The sequence below is a fragment of the Amblyraja radiata genome, chromosome 19 (genome assembly GCF_010909765.2).
Source record: "Amblyraja radiata isolate CabotCenter1 chromosome 19, sAmbRad1.1.pri, whole genome shotgun sequence".
NCBI classification, from domain to species: Eukaryota; Metazoa; Chordata; class Chondrichthyes; order Rajiformes; family Rajidae; genus Amblyraja; species Amblyraja radiata.
In genome coordinates, this window is record NC_045974.1 from 9,379,511 (window position 1) to 9,399,285 (window position 19,775).

Sequence of the window (19,775 nt, forward strand, 5' to 3'; positions counted from 1 at the left end):
ATCTACCAGCTACACTAGTCCCACCTGCCTGCACCACCCTTTGTGTGAAAAAGTTACCCATCAGATTCCTATTAAATCTTTTCCACTTCACCTTAAACCTATCTCCTCTGGTCCTTTATTCACCTACTCTGGGCAAGAGGCTCTGTGCATCTACCCAATCTATTCCTCTCATGATTTTATACACCTCTATAAGATCACCCCTCTTCTTCCTGCGCTCCAAGGAATAGAGTCCCAGTCTACTCAACCTCTCCCTGTATGTAATATAAAATGGAATGTGGTGTATATTGGGCAGAAGAGCCTGCTTTCGTGCTGTAAAGGTCTCTGAGTGACACTTAAGCATACATCTTTCCGATGAAGGACTGTTGCAGGTTTTTTGATTTAGATGCGTTTGGTAATGAGAAAGTTCAGCTTGGAATTCACTGGGATTCCCATTTCTGTCACTCTCTCCAAGGTGCAGTTGCAGATTCCAAAATACCAGTCTGGTTATTCCCAGAACACATTACGACTGTTTATAAATCCAATTTTCTCCTACATCAATGGAGTATTAAACATATGTTTCTACGAACAGACATAGTTAGACTTTGCACCAATAGACACCTGTCAATTGCATAGATGTATTTCTATGAACTCAGGATTCATAGCATGGAATGGTGGCATGGTGGCACAACGGTAGAGCTACTGCCTTGCAGCGCCAGAGACCCTGGTTCGATCCTGACTACGGGTGAATGGAGTTTACATGTTCTCCCTGTGACCTGTGTGGGTTTTGTTCAGTTTCCTCCCACACACCAAAGATGTACATGTTTGTATGTTAATTGGCTTGGTATAAATGTAAAATTGTCTCTAGTGTGTGTAGGATAGCGTTAGTGTGCGGGGATTGCTGGTCGGTGCGGACCCGGTGGGCCGAAGGGCCTGTTTCCGCGCTCTATCTCTAAACTAAAAAACGAAACATTTCATTTGTTAGTTAATAATGAGCAACATTCGAGTTTGTCAAGTAGGGATTATATAATCAACACGAAAAAGCAATCGTATTTAAAGGAATGAGACTGAACTAGAGTAGGTGAATGGAGGGAGAAAAACAACTGATTCATGAGCTGTTTAAAGGATGCAGTAGCTCTGAAAAACCCAGCAGTTTATCACAGGAATGCAGCAGCAAATTGCAAAGTGTGATTATTGATCAATGCAGCTAAGAAAACATGTACTGAGAAGGCCCTCATTAATTTTACCAGGAGGAATGAAAGTCTAAATCCAACATAATCATTATCATCTTTTTTTTGAAAAAAACAGCATCATTAACAGCAGAGAATGAACCTATTCATTTGAAAATGTGTAAAGGAACAGTGATAATTTTAGATGCAAGGAATTGCAGATGCTGATTTACCCCAAAAAAAAGACCCAACGTGCTGGAGTAACTCAGTGGTAATTTTATTTTTGGTATACAGCTGATGAATATGAATACTGGAAACATTTGTATTTTTTCTAGTTTTGTTTGTTTAGAGATACAGCATGGAAACAGGCCCTTCAGCCCACCGGTGATCCCCACACATTAACACTATCCTACACCCACTAGGGATAATTTTTACATTTACCAAGCCAATTAACCTACAAACCTATACGTCTTTGGAGTGTGGGAGGAAAACGAAGATTTCGGAGAAAACCCACGCAGGTCACGGGGAGGACGTACAAACTCCGTACACACAGCACCCGAGGTCGGGATCGAACCCGGGTCTCCGGCGTTGCATTCGCTGTAAGGCAGCAACTCTACTGCTGCACCATCGTTTTGGGGGTATATTGTGAACTTTTTTGGATAGTTATCTTCAGAAATAAGACTTAGAACGTCAGAAGATTGTATGGAGATTCAAATTAAAGGTCACTGTAGGGAATCCTGTTGACTAAGGGATTACTTTTTCAGGATTGAAGTTTTCCAACGTTATCTGTTATTATTGATCGAAAACTATAAAATTTATAAAAAATTAAACATTGCAACTTCATTCAGTTCAATATCTTGGAATTAAGCAATGCACAAGTCTGTTTGATGGCATAACACTTAGTTTCAATGATAATGAAAGGTGTGAAGCCATGGAAAAAGTCTATTACAGTATTAGCCAGATATTTCATTTAATTTATCATTCAGATAAGGTGAATTGTTGTAACACGTACCGATCAACAGGTGCCAACTTTACTACAATCAGGTTTGGTTTTGAAGGATCCATTTCCAGTTCCATTTCATGATCAATGTCATTGTGTATTTCGGTCCAAGTTAGATTTTCCATTAGATATTGAATGGCCCTCCAATCTACTGATGGCAGAACCAGCGATGAGTTTGAAGTTTCCAGGAATTGCTGGAATGAAAATGCATTTCATTGATCAAACTCAATGTGCTTTAGATTTTACTTTAGACTTTAGATATACAGTGCAGAAACCGGTCCTTCAACCCACCGAGTCCGCGCCGACCAGCGATCACCCCATACCCCAGCACCATCCTACACACGAGGGACAATTTACAATTTTACCGAATTAACCTACAAACCTGTACGTCTTTGGAGTGGGGGGGGTGGGGTGGGAAACTGCAGTGCCCGGAGTAAACCCATGCGATCACAGAGATAACGTACAAACTCCATACAGACAGCACCCATGGTCAGGATTGAACCTGGGTCTCTGGCGCTATCAGGCAGCAATTCTACCGCTGCGCCACCGTGCCGCCCAGTATAGCAGGGAGATGCTGTGGTAATGCTAAACACCCAATCATGGATTAAGACTGAGATTTTGTCTGCAAAGAAGCATGATTTAATTTTTTTTAATTCAATTAGACCAATGAGAAAAATGTTCCATTTCACCAGTATGTATTCCTTGATTAGCAAGCAAATTGGAGTTTATCACATTTTAATGCAGGTGGAAGAAAAGGTGAGTAATGAACAAACTCTGCTAATATTTGAAGTGCATCTGTTCAGATATATTTTAGTTTATTCATGTGGGGAAATAATTAGGTAAATTCATTTAATGGAACTTATTTTTAAAAATATATTAATTATCTATATATATTACTAAAACTCGCATCTTGTTTGTTTGTATGTATACGTGTGTGCGTGTGCGGCTGCGTGATGAGTGTAATCCCGAAATCACGGCAAAACGGTACATCATAGCACTACAATATTTGGCCCACCTTACTCATCGTTGTCCTGTGGTGCGCTGTGGCAAGTTTTGTTCAGATTAATTGCATATTTTACAAGTTATTCACATTATAAACTTTACAAAAACCACTTTGACAAAAATCACTTCCAATTGCACTGCCCGTTAGCAGCGTATAACGTCACAATGGGATCCCGATTCTCATTTACATAAAACTTCATTTTATTTAAATTCTTGGGGAGAGGTTTCATTTATCAACAAAAAAAAAAAATCGCAATTTTCATTGCGGGGGTGGTGAGATAGGGGGGAGGTGAGGAGTAGGGGCGTAGGGGGATAGAGGGAGGGGAGAGGGAGAGGGAAGTGGAGGAGGTGAGGAGGGAGAGTTGGGGGACACAAAAAGCTGGAGTTACTCAACGGGTCAGACAGCATCTCTGGTGAGGAATGGGTGACGTTTTGGGTCGAGACCTTTCTTCAGACTGAAGAAGGTTGCGGTGGGTGAAAGCCCAGCAAGTGACAGGTTATTGAAGGAGATGGGGGTGGGGGGTTGACTGGGATGTGGGTGGACAAAGGCTGGAGATAAAAAGGAGACAATGGAATGTGAGGTAAAGAAAGAAGAAGTGAGAAATGTGAAGCCAGAGGAAGGTGGAGGGGATGGGGGGAGGGGAAGGAGAAAGTGGGCTGAGATTGTGAGAGAAATGGATGTAAGCTCAAGTGGGGCAAAGAGAGGAGTGGGGGAAGAAAGGGGGGGGGGGGGGGGGGGCGTTATCCAAAATTGGAGAATTCAATGTTCAGTGGAACATGAGATGTTATTCCACCAGTTTACATGTGGCTCCATTCTGGCAATGGAGGAGGTCCAGGGCAGCAAGGTCAGCATGGGAATGGGAAGGTGTTAAAGTAGATAGCAACCGGGAGACCCAGCAGGCCTTGGTGAAACTGCTTAAATTCAACCTCAATGCCTTGATGATGGCAAATATGTATTTAAGTCTAAAATAATTTAATTGCAGGGGAAAAACATAGAGAAGCACATGAACAGAAATGATACTATTGTGAGGAGGACGCACCTTGGATACTTCATCAAGGCATTCAAGTTGAAATTGCATATTCACAAATCCATGCAGATGGCAGGGTAAGCTGATAAACTGACTAAATACATGTGTGTAATATTTGATTGTAAATAGGGGAAATCAATGTAAAATACCCATTCATTCTGAATCTCCAGAAGTCTTAGCTCAAGCCTTAGCTGGATATTAGATACAACTCTGGACACCATCACTGTACTGTCTACCGGGAGAAAACCCATGCGGTCATGGGGAGAACGTACAAACTCCGTACAGACAGCACCCGTAGTCAACATCGAGCCCGGGTCTCTGGCGCTGTGATGAGGCAGCAATTCTACCGCTGCGCCACCCAAGAACAATTAGCGATAGATAATGACTGCTATCCTTGCCAGCAACACCACATACATAAGAATAAAATAAGTTTAAATTAATTAAAAGTTGTGCTGCCAGTCGAATCGGATTTCCAGACGATACATTTTTTTTCTCATTATGTTCTCCCTGTTCTTCAGCTGCATCGGAATTGTTGTTTTCCATTACTGCGTTGAATTGATGCATCACCTATTAAATCACAGTGAAGTCGCTGCCATCTTGCTTGATTCATATTACATGATTACTTGAAACATTCCTGAACAGAGTTTTCTTTGACTCCCTTTCAAATTAATTCTGTTGTTTCAAACTAAGTGAGTCCCTGATCTGTAGATAAATCAGAATAAAAGCTTCAAGTGAATTGGGTTTGGAAGGAACAGTTGAATCCCCTTCCAGTAGTAACAATTGCTAAGATTCTTTTCTTTTCCTTCTTTTCCAATTGTTGTCCAAAAGAAGCTCCAAGTTAATTGACACAAAGGCATGCAGTAAAGAGCCTGTCCCACGAGCATGCGACTGCATGCGGCAAGCGCGACCAAACCGGAAGCAGGGGCCGTGCGAAGGTCAAGTGATCCCGTACGAGTTGACGTGAAGTTCGAGCGAAGTCGGCGGGAAGTCCGCGCTAGGCGTACGCCGTCAAGGCGCTGCGTACGGTGTCAAGACGCTGTTTACGCCGTCGAGATGCTGCGCACGCCCGTCGAGGGGGTGCGTACGGCCTCAATGCGGCTGCGGGCTGGCAGGCCGTTGCCGCGCGGAATTTCTGGACAGTGTCACTTTTTCGGAGCCCCGAGCGATGTCGGGACCAGCTCCGCACGACTCCATACGGCTCCGGCGATCGAAGTGGGACCGGCCCCGCGAGGCTGTACGGCTCAAGCGACCACGTTAAGTCGCACTTGCCGCATGCAGTCGCATGCTCGTGGGACAGGCCCTTTACACACTTGTCACTGACTTCTATAGGGATCATGACAGAAGCCTCGTGGCGATCCTCGGAAACGACGGCACGATGCACTCTGACGCGTCGGGCGACCAATTCTGTCAACATGTTGAACGACGACAGAAGCCAACAGCGAGCAATACGTCGTCTGACACACGAGCAAACAAACTGACTTCTGTGTCTATGCCGAGTTGAGCTGAAATGGACCAAGATGGCGCCCAGCCCACGCGACTATGTGCGTGCTGGCCACAGAAGCAGATCTACAATCACATATTCCAATCGCTCTACACTTTTGAATCTCTACATCTACAGCAATATTTCTTACTTTAACTATGAACTTCTTGATCTCCTCGCAGACATTACTTGCTTTACCTTGCACTACACATCAATCCCTTATGTATCTGTACACTGCAAATGGCTCGACTGTAATAATGTATTGTCTTTCCCCTGACTGGTTAGGGGAAAGACAAAAGCTTTTCACTGTACCTCGGTACACGTGACAATACACTAAACTGAAACTGAGATGCTGGCACATATAACCTCTCGATCCACACTGGACCATCAGGATTGCCTGAGGGTTTAACTCAGAAGACTCAGCTGCAGGCCTGAAGGGAAGTATGAAGAAGGGTCCCGACCCAAAATGTCACCTATCCATGTTCTCCGGAGTTGCTGCCTGACCCACTGAGTTACTCCATCACTTTGTCTCTTTCCTTCAGATGCAATTCACATCCAGCTTCTCAACTAATTGTCAGCCAAAGCTGGCATTTCTAATGTTGTCCCACTCATTCAAATGGGATTGCCAACCCAATATAAAAAAGATCAACAAAGTGGTTTTCTTTAAAGTAGACACAGTGCCAGAGTAACTCAGCGGATCAGGCAGCATCTCTGGAGAAAAGGAATCGGTGACATTTTGAGTCAAGACCCTTCTTCAGATTGAGAGTCCAACCTGAAATGTCACCTATTCCATTTCTCCAGAGATGCTGCCTAACTTGATGAGTTACCACAGCATGTTGTGTCTATCTTCGTTATAAATCAGTATTTGCAGTTCCTTCCTACGCAAGTGATTTTCTTTATTATTTTTTTAAAATCTCAATGTTTTTCATTTCTATCACTTAAATGTATTTTAACTAAATTTGTTATTTTAATATAGTATTTCATATTTTATTATGCAAATATATTTAACTATTTTTGAATTTGCGTACTGACCCCCATTAAGGGGCGGCACAGAGGCGCAGCGGTAGAGTTGATGCCTTACAGCGCCAGAGACCTGGGTTCAAATCTGACCATGGGTGCTGTCTGTACGGAGTTTGTATGTTCACCCTGTGACCACGTGGGTTTTCTCCAGGTGCCCCGGTTTCCTCCCTCACTCCAAAGAGCCACTGGGGCCTATATTCGCTGGATTTAAAAAAAGTGAGGAGTGGGGGGGCCTCATTGAAATGTACAGAATAGTGAAAGGCTTGGATAGAGTGGATGTGGAGAGGACGTTTCCACTAGTGGGAGAGTCTAGGACCAGAGGTCATAGCCTCAGAATTTAAGGTTGTTCTTTTTGGAAGACGATGAGGAGGAATTTCTTTAGTCAGAGGGTGGTGAATCTGTGGAATTTTTTGCCACAGAAGGCTGTGGAGGCAAAGTTAGTGGATATATTCAAGGCAGAGATAGATAGATTCTTGATTAGTATGGATGTCAAAGTTCATGGGGAGAAGGCAGGAGAATGGGGTTAGGGGGGAGAGATAGATCAGCCATGATTGAATGGCGGAGTAGTCTCGAAGGACTAAATGGCCTATTTCTACCACTATCAATTATGATCTTATGACATATAGGTTTAGGTCAATTGGATTTGGTAAAATTGTAAAATGTCCCTTGTATGTAGGACAGTGGTAGTGTATAGGGTGATCGCTGGTCGGCACGGACTCAGTGGGCCAAAGGGCCTGTTTCCCCACTGTATCTCCAAAGTCTAAAGTCTAACCCTGTCAAGGACCCTCAGGCTGGTTTGAGCACAGGGTCATGGGATCCAACACATGATGCCCCGTCACTGCTCACAAACCACATCGCTTTAAAACACAGCTGTGGCGACAAGACTTAAAAAACTGGAGACACAAGGAACTGCAGGTGCTGGAACCTTGAGCGAAAGGCAAAGCACTGGAGGAACTCAGCAGGTCAGTCAGCAACTGCGAAGGAAAACGGACAGGCAACGTTTAATATCTTGACCCATCTTCAGACTCACCCCGAAACATCATGTGTCCATTTCCCTCCACAGATGCTGCCTGCCTCGCTGAGTTCCTCCAGCAGTTTGTGTTTTGCTCAAGGCTTGAAAATATCTTTGGTTCCATTAGACCACAAAAAAAGTAAGTGTCGTTGTAGAGATAGTGCGGGGCAGCAGACATTCTGGCCCAATTTTATGGGGAGAAGGCAGGAGAATGGGGTTAGGAGGGAGAGATAGATCAGCCATGATTGAGCAGCAGAGTAGACTTGATGGCCCGAATGGCCTAATTTTTCTCCTATCACCTATGACCTTATGATCTAATGTGCAGCCCATGATACCTTGCAAGCCATTTTTCATTTCCCTACATATAAAGTAGCCCCCCTGATGTAAAGACGTCAGTCACACCTCATTGCATAAGTGGAACTTGACCAAAGAAGAGGTGTACCCAGTTACCTGTGCCGCCATAGCAAGGAATATTTGCTAATAGTAGCTGACAATGATTTGTCACAGATTAGAAAGTTAGCTTGTACAACATTTCACAGTTTATGAGTAATCAGTCTCTTGTAGGTTGTGTTTAAACCTGGATTAATTGCGATAAATCATTCATCTTAATCAGAGTTGGCGGTGACATCTGCTGCATCAGTGACCAGATACTTAAGATGAGAAAACTAATTTTCATTATTCATCATTATTTAAATGCTGAATTCATGACAATCTTATTCTGCCTTGAATAATCTCTTTAGGCGTCATAGACTTAGCAGTCCATGTATTTGATCAATGGTAAGGAAATTAATAGCCATAATATAATCCTCTGGAGTGAGTTAGTGAATTAGAGATGCAGTGATTCCCTCTCCTACAGAGTGACTCACATTTATCTTGGAAGAAACTCACGTTGGTGTTAAAACTAAAATTTGCTTCATATTAAATAATAAGAGCAGCTCTTATATATTCAAGAAAGAACTGCAGATGCTGGAAAAATCGAAGGTAGACAAAAAAGCTGGAGAAACTCAGCGGGTGAGGCAGCATCTATGGAGCGAAAGAATAGGCGACGTTTTGCTTCAAGACCCTTCTTCAGACTGATGTCGGGGAGGGGGCGGGAAAAATAAAGTAAGAGGCGGAGCAGTAGGCTGTGGGAGAGCTGTGAAGGGGATGGGAAGGAAGGAGAAAGCAAGGACTGCCTGAAATTGGAGAAGTCCAATGTTCATACAGCTGGGGTGTAAGCCACCCAAGCAAAATATGAGGTGTTGTTCTTCTAATTGGCGGTGGGACTCACTCTGGCCATGGAGGAGGCCCAGGACAGAAAGTTCGGATTCGGAATGGGAGGGGGAGTTGAAGTGCTGAGCTACAGGGAGATCAGGTTGGTTATTGCGAACCGAGCGGAGGTGTTGGGCAAAGCGATCGCCAAGCCTGCATTTGGTCTCACCGATGTAGAGCAGTTGACACCTGGAACAGCGGATGCAATAGATGAGGTTGGAGGAGGTGCAGGTGAACCTCTGCCTCACCTTGAAAGACTGCTTGGGTCCTTGGATGGAGTCGAGGGGGGAGGTAAAGCGACAAGTGTAGCATTTCCTGCGGTTGCAAGGGAATGTACCAAGGGAGGGGGTGGTTTGGGTGAGAATGGACAAATTGACTAGGGAGTTACGGAGGGAATGGTCTCTGCGGAAAGCAGAAAGGGAAGGAGATGGGAAGATGTGGCCAGTGGTGGGATCCCGTTGGAGGTGGTGAAAATGTCGGAGGATTATCTGTTGTATGTGACGGCTGGTAGGGTGGAAGGTGAAGACAAGGGGGATTCTGTCCTTGTTACGAGTGGGGGGATGGGGAGTGAGAGCGGAGATGCGGAATATAGAGACCCTGGTGAGAGCTTCATCTATAGAGGAAGAGGGGAACCCCTGTTCCCTAAAGAATGAGGACATCTCCAATGGCCTGGTGTGGAACACCTCATCCTGGGTGCAGATGTGGCGTAGACGGAGGAATTGGGAGTAGGGGATAGAGTCCTTACAGGAAGCAGGGTGGGAAGAAGTGTAGTCCAGATAGCCGTAGGAGTCAGTGGGTTTGTAGTAGATGTCTGTCAGTAGTCTGTTACCTGCGATGGAGATGGTGAGGTCTAGAAACGGTAGGGATATGTTGGAAATGGTCCAGGTGAATTTGAGTGCAGGATGGAAGTTAGTGGTGAAATGGATGAAGTCAGTGAGTTCTGCATGGGTGCAGGAGGTAGCACCAATGCAGTCATCAATGTAGCGGAGATAGAGTTCAGGGATAGGGCCACGGTACGCCTCGAACAAGGATTGCTCGACGTACCCTACAAAGAGGCAGGCATGGCTGGGGCCCATGCACGTGCCCATAGCTACGCCTTGGATTTGGAGGAAATGGGAGGAGTCAAAGGAAATGTTGTTGCGGGTAAGGACCAGCTCTGCTAGGCGGAGGAGAATGTTAGTAGACGGGTATTGGTTGGTTCTGCGGTTGAGGAAGAAACGGAGGGCTTTAAGACCCTCCTGGTAGGGGATGGAGGTATAGAGTGACTGGACATCCATAGTGAAGATGAGGGAGTGGGGGCCTGGAAAAAGGAAGTCATGGAGGAGACGAAGAACGTGTGAGGTGTCTTGGACATAGATAGGGAGGGATTTGGCGAGGGGGGGGTGGGGATAGGATGGAGTTGAGATATGTGGAAATAAGTTTGGGGGGACAAGAACCAGCAGAAACTATGGGTCTATTATATCAATAAAATAAACATGTCGGAAGGAACTGCGGATGCTGATTTAAACGGAAGATAGATACAAAATGCTGGAGTAATTCAGTGGGACAGGCAGCATCTCTGGAGAGAAGGTATGGGTGACGTTTCGGGTCGAGACACTTCTTCAGACTTTAAAGATGCCTGCTGGGTATGGTAGAAACAAAGAATTGCGGATGCCGGTTAATACAAGAAAGGACAATCTGGGTGTTCTGGTTTCTTCCCACACTCCAAAAACATGCAGGTTAATTGCCAGCACAGACTCGGTGGGCTGGAGGGCCTGCTTCCATGCTGTATCTCTAAATGGACAAATCTATACAAATGCAATGCGATTTTGTTCTCACATTTTTAATGGGTTTTTTTAAATATCTGTCACACGTTATTGCAATTTAATGGAATTCTCAGGACAGAAACTACAGTATGTTTTTGTCTTTATAACCTGAGGTTACAAGTGTTGAAATATCAACTCCACTTACATTAGTTCAATTTCATATTCAGCCGAATACCAACAGGCCATATTTACCTGTACATTGCCGAATGTTTCATCATCTCCATTTTCAGGGCTATACTGCGTGAAGTCTTCAACACTAAGCTATGAAGCAAACAGAAAGGTCAAGGAGTACACATCACAGCGCATTTAACAAAAACTGTGGCATAAACTCTGATGTTATAAATAGCCTTCACTAACCTCATCCTGAAGAAATAGCACAACGTTCTGGGAACCTTGGTTAAAAATTGGTTTCAGGAATGTTTGTAGTTCCTCGTTTTTAACGATATGACCCTCGTGTGGTTTTTTTTCCAGGTTCCATAAAGAGCTGCATTAAACACAAACCATTTTTAAAAAGATCTTGTGCCTCTTGTAGCTATTGTATACATAGTGTGTGCAAGCAAGGAATTTCACTGTGCCTAGTCACATGTGACAATAAAGTATTCATCGAGAGGGGGCGCTGCTCTGTGCAGCAGCCATGTCAGCAGTGCGTCAGTTTTTTCAACCTTTTTTTATTTTTTTCGTATGTTTTAAAGTCTGCATTTAATGTTCCTTTGTGTGTTTTGTGTGGGGGGTGGTGTGGGGGGGTAAGGGGGAAACCGCTTCGGTCGCCTCCTCCATGGAGAGGCGACGTTTTACAGGTCGCCTCCCCCGTGGCCTAACATCAAGGATCGACGCGGCCTTTCCCGGAGACGCGCCCGGGGCTTCAGCGACGGGCGCAGCGTGGACTCTCGGCGTGGAACGGGTGAGCCCTCGCTAGGGCGCGCTGGAGGGGAGCGCTCCGTTTCGCTGGCCCGGGGCAGCCGGCAGTCTGAAGTCGCAGCCTGAAGCCGCGGTCTGCAGAGCTCCAGCTGGTGCGGCGTCTACAGCCCGGGATCTCACATTGGGGACACGGGGGAAGAAGAAGCCATCACTGCCGGCCCGCGGCCAACTTCTACCGCGGGGCCAGCATGGACTTACCATCACCCCTGGAGGGGAGCTTCGACCGCCGGCCCTGCAGTCTACGGTGCTTCTGGCTGCGGCGGGGACTTTAAATCTCGACCGCCGGCCTGCGGCCTACAACAACTTAAAGCCGCGGTCTCTGGTGAGGAAGAGCCGATCCTGGACTGACTCTGGACTCTGGTCCTGTACACGGGGGGGAAATGGAGGAGGACTGGCCAAATTTTTGTGCCTTCCACCACAGTGATGAATGCTGTGGTGGATGTTTGTGTTAGGTTTATTGTGTGTTCTTTATTATTGTACTGCTGCTGACAACCCAAATTTCCACCGACCCTGGTTGTGTGGCAATAAATATCTATCTATCTATCTATATTCCTATTATAAAACATGTACTTGAAATATAAACAGTTCAATATAATGGAAAGGGAAGTAATTTTCACATTTCACCAGGAACAACAGAATCAATTGCAGTTTTTACTATTAAAACAAATGCGCATAGCATTTAACGTCGACACATATTAATTTCCAATAATTTTCTTCAATTCTAACTGCACTGGCATATTAGTTGTTGAAAAGAAAATCTCTGGTCTTAAAGTTGCCAGGAAAGTTTAATGTCCTTGGAATATAGTACCAGTATATTTTTGGAATCTAGAAAAAGCAACTGAGTTATCCTTTAAGGTAAGTGACTGAAAAAGGTTTTCCCCGATCCCCCCCGCACCCCTCCCATAAACATTAAAGAAACATTAAAACAAACATTCAAGACATACTTAAAATAATAAAAACGGAGAAGGGACAAGACAGACTGCTGGCGAGGCAGCCATTACGGGTGCCACTCACTGGTGGTCCACTGAGACAGCTGAGAAAACACAATCTGCGGCACTGAGTCATTGCGGCAGCTGAGAAAACACAATCTGCCACAGGCAATGATGGTCCAGTTTTATATTGCCATCATAGAGTCTCTCCTCACCTTCTCCATCATGGTCTGGTTTGGCTCAGCCACCAAGCACGACATCCGGAGTCTGCAGCGCTTCGTTCGATCAGCCGAGAAGGTTGTTGGCTGAAACCCTCCACCCATCAACGAACTGACTAAAAGGACCAGGAAGCGAGCAGGCAAGATCATCTCTGACCACTCTCACCCTGGCCACAAACTCTTTGAAGCACTTCCTTCGGGGAGGCGACTCCGGACTGTCAAAGCTGCCACAGCCAGACATAAAAACAGCTTTTTTTCCACGAGCAGTAGCTCTACTCAACAGCCAAAAGTCTGTAGCCTCCTTTGGCTCTGGTATTTTATTTTATTCTTCACATGTTTAAATTATAATGTTTTATTTTTAATTGTCTACTGTATATCGTGCAAAGCACCAAAGCAAATTCCTTGTATGTATACATACTTGGCTAATAAAATGTATTCAATTCAATTCAATGTACCCTAGCTTAGAAACATGGAAACATAGAAAATAGGTGCAGGAGTAGGCTATTCGGCCCTTCGAGCCTGCACCGCCATTCAATATTGGCTGATCATCCAACTCAGTATCCTGTACCTGCCTTCTCTCCATACCCCTTGATCCCTTTAGCCACAAGGGCCACATCTAACTCCCTCTTAAATATAGCCAATGAACTGGCCTCAACTACCTTCTGTGGCAGAGAGTTCCAGAGATTCACCACTCTCTGTGTGAAAAATGTTTTTCTCATCTCGGTCCTAAAGGATTTCCCCTTTCTCCTTAAACTGTGACCCCTTGTTCTGGACTTCCCCAACATCGGGAACAACTTCCTGCATCTAGCCTGTCCAACCCCTTAAGAATTTTGTACGTTTCTAGAAGAACCCCCCTCAAGCTTCTAAATTCTAGCAAGCTTATGGAAGAGCTGTTCAGGAGCTTGAGAACGGAGGGGAAAAGCCACAATATCTTCTGTGACATTGACCACATAGGCACCACATTGGTAACAATATACAAAAAAATCACTAAGACACTTCAGAAGAGCAACATAACCCGTTCAGACAGGTGTTGGTGAGTTTAAAGGCGTTTTTTGAGAAGGAAGCGGGACTGAGGAAAAGAGGGAAGCAATTATGCAGAGCTTACGCCCGTGGCAATTTAAAACATAGACTGATTTACATTGACTTTTCACTGTGCAATGTCTCAACACACCCCTTCTCCCTTCCCCACCCTCCCCCCTTGCTCTCTCCTCCACCTGACTTGTTTAACCAGTCGCACAGTTCTTCACATTGTTTCTTTCTTGAGATCACACTTTCCCTTAAAGATCCTACAGCGAGCAAGATAGATCACTCGACGAAAAAGACGTAGTACGGTCATGGGCAGATTCATGGGTAATTTTCGGCCACATTTCCGTAACCGGCTTCCGTCTCCGCACCAAAGATCCCGTAGCGGAGCAAAGATACTAGTGCAGAGACGGAAGCCGGTTACGGAAACATCCTCGTAAAAATTAAAAATTATTTGGTAAAAATCTTCTCCTCATTTTCAGAATTATAATTTATTAACACAAACTGTTCCCCCGCAACGCTGATTACACTGCAAGTCGGGTCGAGTCGGGTCGGGTTACTGAAATGGATGAAAAAAAGCCCCACGTTCTGCTCCGTTGCGTACTACACGTCAGCCCATTGCATTTAGCAGGAGTGGTCGATCTTGCTCCACTATAGGATCTTTGCTTTCCCTAGCCAACAATTGGCAAAACCATCCTACCTGAGGTAATCTGTTGCCGACCCTGGTTTGGCCTGGTCTTTTCTCGCCACCAATTCTCATCCCCCCCCCCCCCCCCCCCCCCCAGCCCCCCCCCTCCCCCCCGCCCCCCCCCCCCTCAATTCCCTCCCCCACCCCAAAACGATAAATTTCACCAAGATTGTCCTGGTTTGACTGGTCTTCTTCTCGCTTATGGCATGCACAGCCTACGTTGTAGATTAAGGGTAGACATCCAGGCCAGGACAACATCAGTCACTGGGTGGATGGCTTTGATGCCCCTAGGGAAAAGCCTCAGTGGGCAGTCATTCACGATGTGTGGGATGGTCTAGTCTGGATGTCTGCAGTCGCAAGCAGGGCTGTCTGTCATCTCCCACTTATGCAGGTGAGGGGCTGTTCTTGCAAGGAGGGTGCGGATTCTGTTCAGGGTCATAGCCATGGCTTGCGAAGGAGGTCAAAACCAGGTGGTTTCACGGTGGGGTCTGTGAAGACCGCTCCATTGTTGATGTTGGCATATTTCCAGGCTCTGCACCACTCAGTCTTGGAGTCAAGGTTTGACTGTTGTGAATGAGTGGAAATTCTATTTTACTGCAGGCTTTATACTTCAGAGATACAACGTGGAAACAGGCATTAGATACTGCCTTTTCAATGCAAATAATCTTTAAGACCTTTAAGCTTGACAATAAGACGCAAAATAACTCAGAGTGGTTACTTCCTGTTGCTTTCCCCTCTCCCTACATATCAAATGCCATTTATGAATGGGGGAAAACTTTGCATTTTGCAAACAATTTTTGCAGCAATGCTGACTTTATAAAAGATTAAAGAAAGACACAAAAAGCTGGAGTAACTCAGTAGGTCAGACAGCATCTCTGGAGTAAAGGAATAGGTGACGTTTTCGAGTCCAGACCCTTTCTTCAGACTCGACCCGAAACATCACCTACTCCCTTTCTCCAGAGATGATGTCTGTCCCGCTGAGTTACGCCAGCTTTTTGTGTCTATCTTCGGTTTAAACCAGCATCTGCAGTACCTTCGTATACGTTGATAAAGGACTACATTATTCAGCAATTCCCAGAACAAAATAGTGGGAAAAGAAAAAAATGTTCCAAGGAAAAAATAGGGGAAAATAAAAAAAAAAGAAAGGGAAAAAAAGCAATATTATTGCCTCTCTTTGAGATGCTACTGCTCTACTGGAGTAATCTCAGCGGTAATTAATCACTAACCTACTTTTTACATACACACAGGTTCCACTCACAGTCCCAAATATATTCTGTCCAGCAGCTTGTTGTGATGCAGATCAATATTTCCTTTGGGATTTATGGATTTTACTTGCAGCTTTAATATATTTTTTTAAATAATAACTAGATGGTGCTTCTAAAAATTAGCGAGAATGAGAAAGGAGGGGCTTAGAGCAAGGAGAAAACTGCGGAAATATTCTAGGAATAAATATTTGCCAAGGAGAATTGGAGCAATGTCAAGAAGCTAATGTCAAGAATGTAAGAAAAAGGAGTGGGCAGTCGTTTTCTCAAACTCTTGCAGTGAATCCACTCCATTGATAGCACATATATTATTTTGATTATATTGTATGATTGTATGAAGTCACATAATGATTCCATTGAAGGTCTTGAGCATCAATCAGTGCCCCCCTCATGGGGTGGTTTTTGGACAGCTTTTAAGAAGTAAATGTTGTTACTGCACACAGTCACTGCCCATTACCAGTCAGGCAGGTATTTGTGCTCATGCAACCACACAGAACAGGGAAGGATCTTCTGTTTACTAGATACTAACAAGTTTACAGTTCAAACAGAACTCTGGCATATTTTAGTTTAGTTTAGTTTAGAGACACAGTGCGGAATCAGGCCCTTCGGCCAACAGAGACCGCGCCGATCAGCGTGTCCCGTACACTAACACTATCCTACACACGCTCGGGACAATTTACCACATTACCGAAGCCAATTAGCCTACAAACCTGTACGTCTTTGGAGTGTGGGAGGAAACCGCAGCTCCCTGAGAAAACCCACGCAGGTCATGGGGAGATCGTGCAAACTCCGTACAGACAGCCCCTGCAGTCAGGAACCTACCCGGGTCTCTGGTACTGTTATACCCCTGTCCCACTTAGGAAACCTGAACGGAAACCTCTGGAGACTTTGCGCCCCACCCAAGGTTACCGTGCGGTTCCTGGAGGTTGCAGGTGGTTGCAGGTAGTGGAAGCAGGTAGGGAGACTGACAAAAACCTCCGGGAACCGCACGGAAACCTTGGTTGGGGCGTAAAGTCTCCAGAGGTTTCCGTTCAGGTTTCCTAAGTGGGACAGAGGCATAAGGCAGCAACTCTAACGCTGCGCCACCGTGCCGCCCCTTTTATTTAATTGTGTTGAAGCCTTTTGTAATTCTTCCAGACTGAATTTAGGTATCAATGCTGATCCTAGATTTATGAATCCTTGGATGTCTGATTAATAAACCCTTGGAGTGTATCTATACATCATGGCTCAATCATTGTGCCCCACAGTTTTTTGCAAACACATAACCATAAATAGTATATTCCATTTTGACTTAAGTACGCTCAGAATAAGTAACTACCACCAGCATTGCAATTCAGGATTTTTGGAAGATTTTTCTTCTTTCAGGAACCACGAAAGAAAACGAAAAACACTGGGCGTTACAAACAATTACACAATTAGTTAAGTAGAATTCAAAAGTTAACTGGAAATCACACAGTCTGTTGCCTCGTCTTGTGGTATTGAGACGTGATATAGAAAACAAGGTTGGTGAAGTTAGTATTCCCTTAACAGCACCATTTTGAAGTTGAAGCCGGCAATTTACCCAAACAAAGTTAGCCCAACACTTAAGACAAACTACTTTAAATTAGATTCTGATTTTTTTTCCTGACATTTTCCAATAACTGTGACTTTTGTTCAGCTTCGAACTTGGTTTTCCAGCAGCTACTGGTCCATGGATAGAAGGAACTTGAAACTTGGTAACTTTCCAGATGGGAAAAACACCATTGGTATTAATTAGATTTTGTTCAGAAACTCACCCAAATGTCGACCACACCAGCACAGGGACATGCTCCACAGCAGGAGTACACTGGAAAAGGTTAGTTAAAGTGAACCACAGCAATGGCTGCAAACACCAACGATCCTGAGCCATGACACCTTGAAGAGAACTTGCCCCTGATTAAAGCAAACTGAAAGTAAAAATGTGCATATGCTTAAAATGAAACACACGCATGTCCAGATTCAGCCAGATTCTTTCCCTGATGCCTTCTTGTTTTGGTATAAACGCCACAACGTAGACAGGGAAAGCTAATTTAATTGAATGACATTTTGCAGAAAAAAGATTCAAAATAATTTAGAAATTTCTAGTGTGCTGTGGAATAGCAGAAAACAAAGGTGTGTGCGCAGTTGCAATCAGCGATAAGAAGGTTTACTGATTAACCTGTTCACCACCAAGACAAACTTGCGTCAAGAATGCCCATTCTTTTCAATGATCCTCCACGAAAGAACAGATTTTCAATTTGAAATAAACTAAAACAAAAACCTGTGGGGTGAATGTTTCCACTGTGGGCCAGGTGTAATGAAAATATATCTGTACGTCTCAAAAGAACAGATTTTAAAAAATAATAAATAGATTAAATTTGAAATAAACTAAAACAAAGACCTTTGTGATTAATGCTTCCTCGAAGGGCCAATGTAATGAAAATATGTCTTTACATCACTTCTCACTTTTTAGTTATAAAGTTAAAAATTAGGCTGTACAATAATTGTATAATTTTAGACACCGAATATTTTGTCTTTGTACAATTGCTTCTAATAAAAAAATTTAAAAAATTTTAAAAATCACAACAATTTTGAAAAATATTATATGTTTAAATTTTTAAATGAATTAATACAAATAGCAAAATACAAATACCAAAAGGTAAGGGATGAATATTTCCGCTCTGGGCCAGGTGTAATGAAAACGTATTGGTACATCACAAATTGTGCATAATTGTGTGAGACATAGCACTTAGAACATTATTAATCATGATTTTTGGTGCCAACATTTTGCTGCACAAATGCGTCCAGGTTTGGGACTTAACAAAATATCTGCAGGATTCAAATCATTGAATGGATAAAGCACATCCTGCAGAGCATTAATAACTCTTCATTAAAGCAAAGTACAAGTGGGGGAAAAAAACTATCAATAAAGTGACAATACAAAATAACTGCTTATGCTGCTCTGTGTATTCGAGACTCCTCTCTGCACTGGCTGGTACCAGCTTCACATCACAGTCCGAGCTCTCTCTCTCTCTCTCTCTCACATTCTAGGTGAGGTCCTATCTGTCCCCCAAGGTGAAGTTCTCCTTTCTCTCGCTGAAGGTGAAGCTCTACTCTAACGGTGGTAGCATGCACTTATTATGTAAGTTTTCTACGTTATGCCGATCACACTCAGTTATACCTCTCTGTCGAACCCACTGATGCAAATGCCCGAAGTACTTTGACCTCCTGCCTATTTTCCATTTAAAAAAAATGGATGAATGCTAACTTTCTTAAAATCAACGATGACAAGACAGAAATGTTATTACTTGGATCAACACCCAAGAGAGAGATGTTACTTGGTAAACGGGGAAATTTGACTGCCTATGTCAAACAAGAAGTCACAAGCCTGGGGGTAAAAATTGACAATGATCTTAATTTTGAATCTCACATAATTAATGTAACAAAGTGTGCTTTCTATCACCTCAGAAATATTGCTAAAGTACGGCCTCAACGTGACTGTAAAAAACTCATACATGCTTTCATATCAAGCAGACTTGATAACTGTAATGCCTTATTTACCGGTCTGCCTTCAAAACCCTCCAACAAGTTACAGCTCATTCTAAAAGCTGCAGCCCTGCTCTTATCAAATGCCAAGAAAAGGGAACATATCCCCCCAGTATTATACTCTCTTCATTGGTTCTCTGTGAGATCCAGGGGAGACTATAAAGTCCTCCTTCTTGTCTAGAAAGCCCATAGTGGCTTTGGAGGAGCATATTTTACAGAGTCCCTCCTTCCCTATGCCCCTACTCTTCCCCACGCTCAGGTCTTCTGATGCCGGCCTGTTAGCCTCTTAATGCCGCAGCAATAAGAAAATTGGAGATAGACAAAAGTGCTGGAGAAACTCAGCGGGTGCGGCAGCATCTATGGAGCGAAGGAAATAGGCAACGTTTCGGCCCGAAACGTTGCCTATTTCCTCCGATTTTCCAGCATCTGCAGTTCCTTGTTAAACATTAAG

At 44.1% G+C, this 19,775-nt stretch overlaps 1 protein-coding gene across 1 annotated transcript in view; it reads right to left on the minus strand.

Annotated features, from left to right (window-relative positions):
- LOC116983797 (V-type proton ATPase subunit S1-like) overlaps positions 1-17,936 on the minus strand; it is a 34,289-nt gene extending 16,353 nt beyond the window's left edge. Inside the window, exons 1-4 of the mRNA XM_033037628.1 lie at positions 17,557-17,936; positions 11,101-11,227; positions 10,936-11,004; positions 2,158-2,339 (exon numbers count right to left, since the gene is read on the minus strand). Coding sequence (XP_032893519.1) covers positions 2,158-2,339; positions 10,936-11,004; positions 11,101-11,227; positions 17,557-17,669 — 491 coding nt within the window. The 5' untranslated portion in view covers positions 17,670-17,936. The remainder of the gene's footprint in view (positions 1-2,157; positions 2,340-10,935; positions 11,005-11,100; positions 11,228-17,556) is intronic.
- Positions 17,937-19,775: the final 1,839 nt, after the last annotated feature.